Raw genomic sequence first — 11,573 nt, 5'->3', positions numbered from 1 at the left:
TTTTTTTTTTTTTTTTTTTTTTTCCCCCCCCCCCCCCCCCCCCCTTTTTAATTTTTTTAATTTTTTAATTTTTTTAAAATTAAATTAGATATCTTTGGATGAGCAGGTCCTCCCGAATCTGTGTTTGATTGGACAAAGGAAATAGATACAGACTTGGCAAACCAGAATGCTAACAATCAGGCATTTTCTAGAAAGTACTGGCGCCTGCTTCAATGTCAAAATGGTTAGTTGCTTTTCTTGATATGTCATATCTATGTTCAACATATTGTTAACAGTCACCTAAATGCATACAGTGCTTAGTGTAGATTAATAGTGGTGAAGCATCTACCTTGATATACGAAATTTGACCACATTTCAATATGGATGGTTGCAGGGCTCCGCATATTCGAGGAGCTTGTTGATGTTGATATCCTTGTACGTGCTGATTTATAACTTATTTTACTGGATATGCACAGCCCAATATAAGATCAATGCAGTAATTCAGGGTGTTTTCATGATCAACTTTTCTTTCTATGTAGCCAAAGAGCTGCAGCAGAGCAATGAAAGCTGTTGGGGTGGTCGAGGCTAGTTGTGAAGAAATTTTTGAGCTTGTCATGAGCATGGATGCAACACGGTTCGAGTAAGTAGTCTCTACTGTCAACCAAATCCATGAGACTTTTTCATTCTTACACGAGTACAACTTGGGCATGCACAGAAATTTATTTCAACTTCATTACACACACACACAGCTACTATTAGGTGCTCCCTGAGAATGTCCATTCCTATTGCAAAGCGATTATTGAATTCTGTGGAATAGAAAATGAACCAAATAGTGGAATAGGTCTAGTATGCAGAATGCTATTCAATTCTTGGCCTATTCTATTAACCAAATGCCAAGTTAGAGTGTAATAGTGTTTTTTTTATATTGTTTTTGTTTTTGTTTTTTTTTTTTAAAAGTTAAGATTTCATTTTTGTTATATCAAATGTTGTACAGCTTTTTTATTTTTATTTTTATTTTATTTTATTTTTTGATTCTTATATTCTTAGGAGTGAATGACAAAGTCAGAAGTTAATGGGAAATATGTTCAATAGAGGTCATACATTAGGATGTTTGGTATTTTACTATTTCATTTGTAGCAGGCCTATTTTAAAAGTTATGTAAGAGTAGTTTCCTTATTGTTATGAAAACTAGCAAGTGGTGAAGTCAATAATACAGTCTTGACAAAATTTATACTTGTGATTGGTTGGGGTTCAGTTCTTCTATGCATTGGATGTCTTACAACACAGCATATGCCTGACTGTTGTGGGACAACTAACTATTTTTTTGGAAGCTTTAGCCCTCCAAACTCGGTGGAACTAGGTCTATTTTTTATTCACGCTTTGACTCTTGTATGGACTTTACAGGTGGGACTGTACATTTCAATATGGTAGTTTAGTTGAGGAGGTGGATGGACATACAGCAATACTCTATCACAGACTTCAACTTGACTGGTTCCCAATGTAACATTTTTTCCTTGTATATATTCCTGTAATCACTAAACTGACTAAAGCATAATTTTTTGTCATTAATATTTAATTCAAAGAGAAAACTAAAGAAACCGCCTTTTCTGAAATATATACCATATACTAGTTTTGGGCTTTCTCTTTTCACCATGATTTATTCCTTCTAAAGGGTGATGCTTTGCTATTTCAGGCTGGTGTGGCCACGTGATCTGTGTTATGTTCGCTATTGGCGTCGAAATGATGATGGAAGCTATGGTAAATGTTTTGGAACCTTTATTCCCCTATCATGATTCATGTATGACTTTGTCCTTAATCCATCATTGTTATTGTGCAGTTGTATTATTTCGTTCTAGGGAGCATGAAAATTGTGGTCCACAGCCTGGCTATATTCGAGCTCATATTGAGAGTAAGTTCAGTCATCCTTTGTTGCTTATGGAATATTTTTGAAAATTTGCAACATAATTGACGGTCCCCTGCTCAATATTGAGCTGCAACAAATTGTTAATTAAGGTTGGACTTGTGTAATGCAAATGCTCACACATTCACATTAAGTCCTGACTCCTGAGTTTAAGCTTTTAAATAACCTCTGAAAACAGAGTTATGGTTGCACATATATTCCTGCATAGACTTCATATGATGCCTTGTGCACTGGTCTGAGTTGTCTGACCTTTAATTAATTCCAGGGGAGATTGCAACGATTTAAATCTATCTGTAGAAATAAATAATAAACTATTCTTTATTCCTACAGGTGGTGGATATAATATTTCCCCTCTGAAACCACGTAATGGTAGGCCTAGAACACAGGTGCAGCATCTCATGCAGATTGATTTGAAAGGATGGGGAGTAGGTTATATCTCATCATTTCAGCAACATTGCCTGCTTCAGATGTTGAACAGTGTCGCCGGTAAGCTTTTATTCCATATGGGATTTAGAGATTATCACTGATCTCTTCTTCGGATTGTCTCAAATCTTGGTTTCTTTTTTAAATCAAGTTCATGATTTATTTCAGTGTAATCTTCCTCCATGTCACTTCTTCACTTCATATTTTGCATCTGAACACACTTCTCTTTTCCATTTGGGCCTTCCTTCATACAGGACTACGCGAATATTTTTCACAAACTGATGAAAGGTCGGCAGCTCCAAGAATCCCAGTTATGGTTAATATGACATCAGCTTCTGTTTCTTCTAAGAGGAAACAAAAACTTCATGAGTCTTCTCTTCATCATCATCGCAGTCCATCTCTAGATCAAATGAGTGCTGCAAATAGAAATGTGTCAATGTTGGACGAATACTCTGATGAGGATGAAGAATACCAAGTTGCAGACCAAGATGTTAGTATTGTACTTCTGCTCATTTTAGTTTCTCCAGAATCCTTTTAATCATGATTTCTTGGACCATTTTGCAGGTAGAGCCACCTAGTCTTGAGGATGAAATGAAAAAGAATGGTACTGCTGTTCACTGTTCTTTTTTTTTTTTTTTTTTTTTTTAAATTTAAATTCCCTGATATAAAATTAGTTTTTTTTTTATTTATTAATTTTATAAATATGTTTATAGAAGAATGTATTCTACTTATTTATGTGTTCTATAGTGGAAGAAGAACCCAGAGATCAAATTGATCTGTCCATTTTCTCTGGCAATCTTCGGCGTGATGACCGTGACAATGCTCGTGACTGCTGGAAACTATCTGATGGAAACAATTTCAGGGTTCGCAGCAGGAGTTTTTGCTTCGACAAATCAAAGGTTCTTATAGTTTCTTTTGCAAGTATTCTGTGCTTCTTCGTGGAAATATTTTTCATCTTGCTTGGACATTGTCTTGTAGATTCCTGCTGGTAAGCATACCATGGATCTTGTTGCAGTAGATTGGTTCAAAGATACAAAACGAATGGACCATGTTGCAAGGCGCCGTGGTTGCGCAGCGCAAGTAAGTTTTCAGAGGTGTAGTGTCTTGTATCTGATCATTTTACAGGCTAACACTCTGCATCTTCCCCCAACCCCAAACACTTCTGGCATGTTGCACCCCAAAAGAAAAAGTAGAACTAAATTTTGGGACCATGTTTATGGTGACATTCACAGAGCAAGATCACTAGACTGTCAAAATTGAGATTCTTGACCGGCTATGCAGGTTGATTGTGCGGAAAAAAAAAAGTAGTGCTCCATAACTGAAAATTGGAAAATTCATATATGAGAGAATAGGACACCAAAATTTTGAAAGAAGCAAAACAAATTATTTTGCTGGTTATGGTGGAAAGGATGATACTACTTCAAACTAATTCTGCCCCTGCAATTATGTTTCTGCTATTTGCCAATACTATGTGCACAAGTTTACTTGGCTCTCAAGTTCCTGAAAAGAAGAAAAAAGCTACAATGTATCTTATTTCATGTAACACTTTCTTTATGACAATTTTGGTTATTTGTTGGATGGATCTTTAATATTGTTAATTTATAACTACTGAACTTGCCATGGGCACTTTCTAAGTGAAAAGAAAAGATAAAAATTGACTGAGTAGAAAGAGGAGGCGCAGTTCATTTCTTTTTGGAAATCCTGTATTTTCACCTCCTGTGTTTGTCAGTGGTACTGGACTACTGGTGGAGTCGGTGTACTTTTCTCTGGTAAATTTACTAGATTGGATGTTCAATTCCTCCCTATCTATTTTCAAACCACTGGGATTGTAATTGAAGTGCAAAACAAAATTGCTTTAGATAAACCATATAAGTAGGTAGCTTGTTAGTTATTATTGTCTGGTCACATTTTTTATATTAATGATGTCTTGAAAGTTTCCATAATGAATCCATGGTTAATTTTATTTTAATATTGTTCTATTCCAGGTTGCTTCAGAGAAAGGGCTATTCTCTTTGATTGTAAATCTACAAGTAAGTTGATTCAATTGATGTTGTTATCAGTTTTGTGAATAATTATGTTTCTTTAAAAACTGATATTTTTTCTTCTTAAAGGTGCCTGGATCAACACACTACAGCATGGTTTTCTATCTTGTCACAAAAGCTCTATTGCCTGGTTCTCTCTTACAACGATTTGTTGATGGGGATGATGAGTTTCGTAATAGTAGACTAAAACTAATCCCATCAGTGCCCAAGGTACTCTTTGTTCACCTTGTTATTTGTTACGAGTTTAGTTGGTTAGTTGCTTTCTGATGGTACTAGAAATTCTCTAACTTGGCTTTTTCATTTTTTACTAACACTGATCGATGAACATACTACTTTACACAGATTAACTTAATACACTGAAAACATAATAAAATTTGGGCCTTCTTCGTACCAACCTATAGCACCCAACATATAGCTATAATACTCTAATATATATGTCTGTGTAACATAGGTATTCATTGACACATCATACAAGCATTTCATTGATGATTGAATATGTGATCTCGACCTGAATCAATGTATATGCATGATATGATTGCTGATATGCAATGTGCCCTGCACAAAGCATGTGTACATGAATATGATTTTCACATCAACTGGTGTCATAACTTGCCTTATGCAACACTTTGATGGCTTGTAGATTTCTAGTCATGTATGTGTATTGAGAACTGGAAACAACAAAGTCAAAGTTGTAGCACAAGACAGTGCCTGTATTGGAAATATAAACATATGAGAAAGTAAAAATATGTTGGGGAGGGGTGAAACTCAGAGAGAGAGAGAGAGAGAGAAACTTAGAGCTAGTGGGACATTGATGCTACATGAAACATTTGTTAACTGTTGACATTAATAAGGTAATTATTATTGATTTGGTGTTTTGGACTATGAAACAAATATATGGACAAAAATGTATGCAGCTTACAAAAAGTAGGGGGACCTGACACTCTTACAGGCTAGAGATGTCATTATTATTTTCATCAGTATATTATTATTAAGTGCAAGGGTACTCCACAGCAAAGTAGTCAACAAAAAGAGATGGGAAACAGTCATAACATCAATATGGCTCATTAAAGAAATGGCTTTTTCTATAGTTATTTCAAACAAATATGTATATTTCTCTGAATTTGATTAAAACTTACAAGTTGTGTACAAACATCTGGATAAGAGGGCACCTGTCCCCTAAGCTGAACCCATATGTCCTAGAAAATATAAAATGGAAAAAAAAAGGTACATAATTTTGTCGAACATGTGTCCCCATGTTTTCTCTGGAATTCCTACATCTGCTCAATTATGATGTGAGCGTATGCCTTCAAATATGGTCACCCTACCTCTCAAATTGTTTGTTGAAGATGAGCCGGCTATCTCAGAACTATCCCTCCATACCGAGTAAATAGGACCCTCTCAAGAATAAAAAGATCATATTTTGACATTTGTATTTGAAGATCTGCAGTTTCTCTTAAATTCATGGTTAACCTAACTTCGCATGCAATATGAACATGCTGATATTTTTGTCATCTTTGCAAAACTCTTTTGGCTGCGTTAACATGTATGCTTCTTTTCTTATTTTGGATCAAAACCTCCGTAGATTATGCAATTTTAGAAATTTCATCGGTCATCTTAAATTGATGTTCTTCTCTATATGCTTGTATAAAAGTCCAGAGCTGCTAAAAAAAAGATGATGCTCAGCTCTGTTTTTGCTTCAAATAGTTCTTGGTTTCTAGTAAATGATTACATCCTATTGTGAATCCTCCTAAAATAATATCTTACTGTACTATTATTATTACAGGGCTCATGGATTGTGCGTCAGAGTGTTGGAAGCACCCCTTGCTTACTTGGAAAGGCTGTTGATTGTAACTATATACGAGGTCCCAAGTATTTAGAAGTAAAGTTCCTGTCTCTTAAAGATCACATATATTTGAGTATCCATCGTCCGTATATATGCAGATACAAAGTTTGATCAAAATTAAGGTACTCACAGCATTGAGGTTCATTGTGCTTATTTTTCTGTAGATTGATGTTGATATCGGTTCTTCCACTGTTGCAAATGGAGTTCTGGGGCTTGTCATTGGGGTAATTACAACACTAGTAGTTGACATGGCTTTTCTCATACAGGTATTACATCTTTATACTTTTTCTTTTAAAAAAGAAAATTATTTTTGAGTTATTGTATCTAAAGTAGTATTTTAAAATTTTTACTTGGTCCTATATTTAAATGATTCACTTTTACGGTTTACCTGCTCATTGCTCAACAAATGTCTTTAGTTGCATATCAGCAGAATGTGAATTATATGTTTTGTAGATTAGTTCTGTGTATTTATAGATGCATAAATTGTTGTATTTGACATGTTCTTACAAAGTATTTGGCATATTATTTTGCTACTCAGGGCAACACTCCCGATGAGTTGCCAGAGCGGCTCCTAGGTGCTGTCCGTGTTTCACATATAGAACTGAAATCTGCTATTGTGCCAAGCCTGGAGGGAGTGGAGGCTGATGCATTGGAGTAGGACAAGTGATGACCATTATCAGTTTAATACATTGATTTCTTAGATATATACTAAAATACATATATAATTTTCAAAATTTTTTTCTTTTATTAGTTTTTGTAGTCTGTTAACATTTTTTGTACATCCCAGACAGAGTGCAATAACAGGTTCAAATTTTGTGTGGATGGTGTAAAGCAGCAAGGCATTCCTCGCCATTTGTTCATTTTTCATGTTCTGACAAACACAATGAATCATAATGAATCTCACACGTGTTATCATCTTTGTATAAGTCTTTGGGATATTGTTTGTTGTCTGCCTTTGTTCTCTACTGCTCTCCCAATCCCAAATTTGGCTTCCATTGCATGCCCTGTTTCAATAATTCTACCTCTTGAAGGTTAAATTCTTATTCATCCTCTTCATGTTTCATTATACGAATATCGAATTTTGTTCTTCTCTATCTTATTCATATTTAAGGTATCTCTCTATCTTTTGTAACTCAAAATTCATGATTTGAGTATGAAATAATATTTGATTTGAGGTATTAATGTAAGCAAATAGAATTATAATTTATAATTATAATTTTTATAATACCATAGTAGGACTCATATTTTAGAAATGATGGATTACCCACAAATAAAAAATAAAAAATAAAAAATAAAAAAAATTGCTTACGAAGGTCCATGGTAAAAGGATTGGCCAAACATAAGACCACTAAATTCAGTATAGTGGTACGTAGGGCCCCATTTAGGCTCATTGAAGACATCATGTAATAAAGAGACTTTTACGTCCCACATAACTTTCATGCAGTCCTTACATGCAAATCAATTACCAAAATAATCCGAGTATCCAACAACCAAATATGTTTAAAATTAATTAAATATACAGTCCACCACATATAAATAAATAAATAAAAACAACACTTAAAAATGTTGAAAATCATTTTACAAATCAACTAATGATACATCAATTAATGAGACTTTACTACTAAGTAAAGAATGTTGTAATAAGTTGCAATGACATCAATCAATTCATTGATATACAAACAAAAATTTCTATATAAACAAAATTATGATATATTCAACATGGTATTTCTAAAGTCATGTATCCCAAACACAATACAAAAGTACAAAGCATATGCTTCAATTGATCAGAGTTAAATATTTGTATTTGCTCGTAGTCCTTTGTCGGCTAGGACGACTTCACCAAAGTACATCTTTGGGTAGTGGTTGCGAGATTTCCGGTAAATCAAAATATTTGCATTTCCAATCTCATCTTCCATTGGCAGCAACAAAATCGTGGCTACTCCCACAATTCAAATCGAAATTCATTGAGCTTCCATGGAGCTTGATGTTGATGTCCCTCTTGTCATCCTCCTCCTCTTCCCCAAGAAAATCAGAGCTTGGCAAGTTGGCATTCATGGCTTTCCCAATGCTTTCTCCATTCATGTTCTCCATGAAGCTGGAGAGAGCCAAGTTGAAGTCATTAAGCTGAGCTCTTGTTGCCTCTACACTGCTGGGGGAGTTCATGTCTATGGACAGACTCTTCTGTGCTTTCTCCAGTATTGCTTGCAAGTACTTCCCCTGTGCCTCTATTCTCATCTGCAGCTTCTTTTGCACCTGTTCATACCACCAATTCTTCACATTTACTACACTTTGTGTCAAGCATCGAAGAACGAAAAACTGGAGAATTGAAGTAAACGTAGCCGAATTTTCTTGCCATTTCTATGTAAAAAGAGATTAAAACAAATATCCAACATGGCCAGTTCTGTTGGTTCTTGAGTGGTAAATTTTAGGCAAAAACACAGGATCGAGCCCTAGCAGTCCCAGTGTGGTGAGCTCCTTGTAAACACCAGACACTGGTTCTCCCAAGTCCCACCTAATGGGTTGCTGAGTTACCTGATTAATCGGGAAAAAGATTAAAACAAAAATCAAGATTGTGATCTGACCTCAAGCTGTTCTTGTAATCTGTTCTGTACTTCAATCTGACATCTTACTGCATCTCCAAATGGGATTTCTCTGGTTTTACAGTAGCAAACACTATTCTGTTAATAAACCAAGAAAAGAAGATAAAAAGCAATGGGTTCCATATGGCCTACCCTTGCATACAGTTCATGCTTGATGAAGGGGTACTTGTGGCTGATGAATGTATACTGAACTGTCTACAAGAATCCCCTGACACGCAAACATAAAACCTTAATAAATGTTCAAGATTCAAAACCCAGAAACCACATAATTAAGTAGATTACCAGACTAATTAACAGAAAATCATGCAAAATTAAGGGAAAGGAGTTGAGCCATGTATGTATTCCAGCATCAACTCACCACTGTTCTCTTTGTTCTGGTCTCCTGCATTTTGTTTCTTGCCCTGCTGTCCAAGCCTATACTTCTGAAGATCACAACAATGGAAAAAAAAAAATTCAAAGAAAAATAAGAGAAATTTGAGTATCTGATTGCTACTTCGTATTTTGGTATGAGGTTGACTCTGATACCAAATTGAAGCATGTGTTCATCTCATTACTTAAGCTGATGATTGGATTGCACATTTATGTTTATATATTATATGCTTAACAGTTCAGACTAATTCTTGTATCTTTATGAATACGCCACATGTACTTTGTAAACACGATTGATCAATAATACGGAGTAATACTGTTTGTAAATTGTACCTGCAAATGGCTCTTGAGATGGTACAATGTCAACCCCTTCAACCCCATCAATCTCAGCACAGATTTTGGCGTTGCTTCTGCAAAATGCAAATATTTTATATTTATGTATTGCCCTAAATCCAATCACTTACAGAGCTGCAGATTTGAGATTCCAATTTGATTAATGTAAACAAGAAAAATAAAATTTCAATGGCTTACTGTCAGGGCCACCAAGCTTGGTGACAGCATCTACAAACCGATCATGAAGATCAGCCGTCCATCTCAGCCTCGGCTTCGGATCTCTCGTCATCATCACTCCGCCGCCGCCGCCGCCGCCGTCCCCATACGAGTAACAGCTCCCTCCAGCGCCACCGCCACCGCCGGCGTACATTCCGTCCATCACCATCCAGATTCCAGAACAGTTGCAGAAAAGAATGGATTTTGACTAACCCAACTGAAGGCTCAAGAGAAATGCTCCCTCTTTGTGATCAACAATTCACGGTTCTGCAGAATATATTTATATATATAAATATTGAAGGCGACGCTATGATTGCAGATTTGAGAAGTTAATTAAATGTGAAAGTGAATCAAATGATTAGCAGAAAGCCACCATTTATATATCTGTCTACTGGAAGTAAAAGTTTATTCTTTTTGAACAAATTCTCAGCTTCAAATCAATGCTGACAAAATATATTCTCTTTAATAACTGAATTTCGTGTCAAGTTCAATTATCTTTTCTTTCATACATGCAAAATAAAATAATTAAATTAGATGAAAAATACATTTAATTTGCGAATTTTTTTATATTAAACCCAGACTCAAATTTACTGATTGTAATGTTAGATTGCATTATGAGGAAAGATTGAGGTCGCCCTTAGCTTTAATTACTTTAATTAATTTTAAATATATAAGTGATATCAATGTTGATCACCACAATAAGCTTTTCTTAGGTTTATAGAACAATTTATTAAAAATAAAATAAAATTTCATAATAATTATAGGCGCACAATATTTGTGGTACCAAATCCTAATATCCTATGATGAAAAGAACACGGAGAGGAAAGAACGGCGCCGAATCTGACGAAACACGACAACCCAATAATATATTTGTAGCGTTATAGGGTTATTATAACGTGTGACAGGGGAGCATGACTTGCAAACATTGGCTACCGTTGGATTGCCCAAAAAAAGAGGGATTTCATGGGCGGTGATGGAAAGTGGGTCCGAGAAAAGGACTATGTGACACGTGGATGACAGTCTGGAATATTCGGCGGCAAACGAGGGGTAGGGAATATTCGTGGTCTCAAGTGCCACGTCTTAGTCGCATGAGAATGGGATGCAGTTTCTCCTTTGGGTTATCCAAACAGACAAATTTCATAACTTTGATGGACAAAGACAACATTTCATATATTATAATCGCTATAACATTAATTTGGTCCTATGTTATTGCAAGTGTAAATTAGACAGGCGAGATACAGGTTCGTGTTTATACTATATAGAAAAGAGAAATGTGAAGAATATTTTATCATTAGATTTTGTACGTAAAGATAACTACTTTAATGTCCGGGTATGGATGTAATCGGAGGGTTGGATAGTTCCAATAAGATAAAATGCAGTATTTCGAGCTAGTCAAGTAGTGAACAAGATGTGATCAAAATATAAGATGATTTTGAATATACAAGTTTTAAGTTACTTATGCCATGATAACACCTTACAAGTTGGTTGACATGATATCATTTGATTTGTAACGGTAATCAATTGGTTAGGTGTAAGTTAGCTAGTTTAACTATTGCAAGCCTAAGCATGCGGTTTGATATGCTCCTTTTCTTCTTGTTTTTTTTTTTTTTTTTTAAAAATAATTGTAAGCTTGAGTTAGTCTTTAAGAATTACTCCATAGTATATAAGTTTGATGTAAGTGATAGTATTTCAAAGTAAGATGAATGCAGTGGTATTAATTAAAGATTATTGGAGTAAAAATGATTTTGAAGGTGAAATAATTTCTTATTTAAAAAAAAAAAAAAGAGAAAAGAAATAGAAATATATGATAAGAGAAATGTGGGAGGCACGTGGTAGGTTGTTCCTGC

The 11,573-nt window shown here is 35.0% G+C and overlaps 2 protein-coding genes across 2 annotated transcripts in view; one reads left to right on the top strand and one right to left on the bottom strand.

Annotated features, from left to right (window-relative positions):
• The window catches only part of LOC116022313 (protein ENHANCED DISEASE RESISTANCE 2), an 11,615-nt gene extending 4,481 nt beyond the window's left edge, over positions 1-7,134 (top strand). Inside the window, exons 8-23 of the mRNA XM_031262959.1 lie at positions 107-223; positions 374-414; positions 519-619; positions 1,384-1,479; positions 1,673-1,737; positions 1,817-1,888; positions 2,231-2,386; positions 2,578-2,813; positions 2,888-2,927; positions 3,071-3,222; positions 3,302-3,403; positions 4,309-4,353; positions 4,435-4,575; positions 6,149-6,244; positions 6,373-6,474; positions 6,747-7,134. Coding sequence (XP_031118819.1) covers positions 107-223; positions 374-414; positions 519-619; positions 1,384-1,479; positions 1,673-1,737; positions 1,817-1,888; positions 2,231-2,386; positions 2,578-2,813; positions 2,888-2,927; positions 3,071-3,222; positions 3,302-3,403; positions 4,309-4,353; positions 4,435-4,575; positions 6,149-6,244; positions 6,373-6,474; positions 6,747-6,866 — 1,682 coding nt within the window. The 3' untranslated portion in view covers positions 6,867-7,134. The remainder of the gene's footprint in view (positions 1-106; positions 224-373; positions 415-518; positions 620-1,383; positions 1,480-1,672; positions 1,738-1,816; positions 1,889-2,230; positions 2,387-2,577; positions 2,814-2,887; positions 2,928-3,070; positions 3,223-3,301; positions 3,404-4,308; positions 4,354-4,434; positions 4,576-6,148; positions 6,245-6,372; positions 6,475-6,746) is intronic.
• A 696-nt stretch (positions 7,135-7,830) lies between these two features.
• LOC116023076 (myb family transcription factor PHL11-like) lies at positions 7,831-10,048 on the bottom strand. The gene is made up of 6 exons (XM_031264040.1): positions 9,709-10,048; positions 9,511-9,587; positions 9,167-9,230; positions 8,941-9,016; positions 8,791-8,860; positions 7,831-8,461 (listed from the first exon to the last, which is right to left on the bottom strand). Exons 1-6 carry the CDS (start codon positions 9,893-9,895, stop codon positions 8,114-8,116), a joined length of 822 nt encoding a protein of 273 aa, XP_031119900.1. The 5' UTR covers positions 9,896-10,048; the 3' UTR covers positions 7,831-8,113.
• Positions 10,049-11,573: the final 1,525 nt, after the last annotated feature.

The sequence above is a fragment of the Ipomoea triloba genome, chromosome 6 (genome assembly GCF_003576645.1).
Source record: "Ipomoea triloba cultivar NCNSP0323 chromosome 6, ASM357664v1".
NCBI classification, from domain to species: domain Eukaryota; kingdom Viridiplantae; phylum Streptophyta; class Magnoliopsida; order Solanales; family Convolvulaceae; genus Ipomoea; species Ipomoea triloba.
This window is presented reverse-complemented; position numbering and strand designations above follow the sequence as displayed.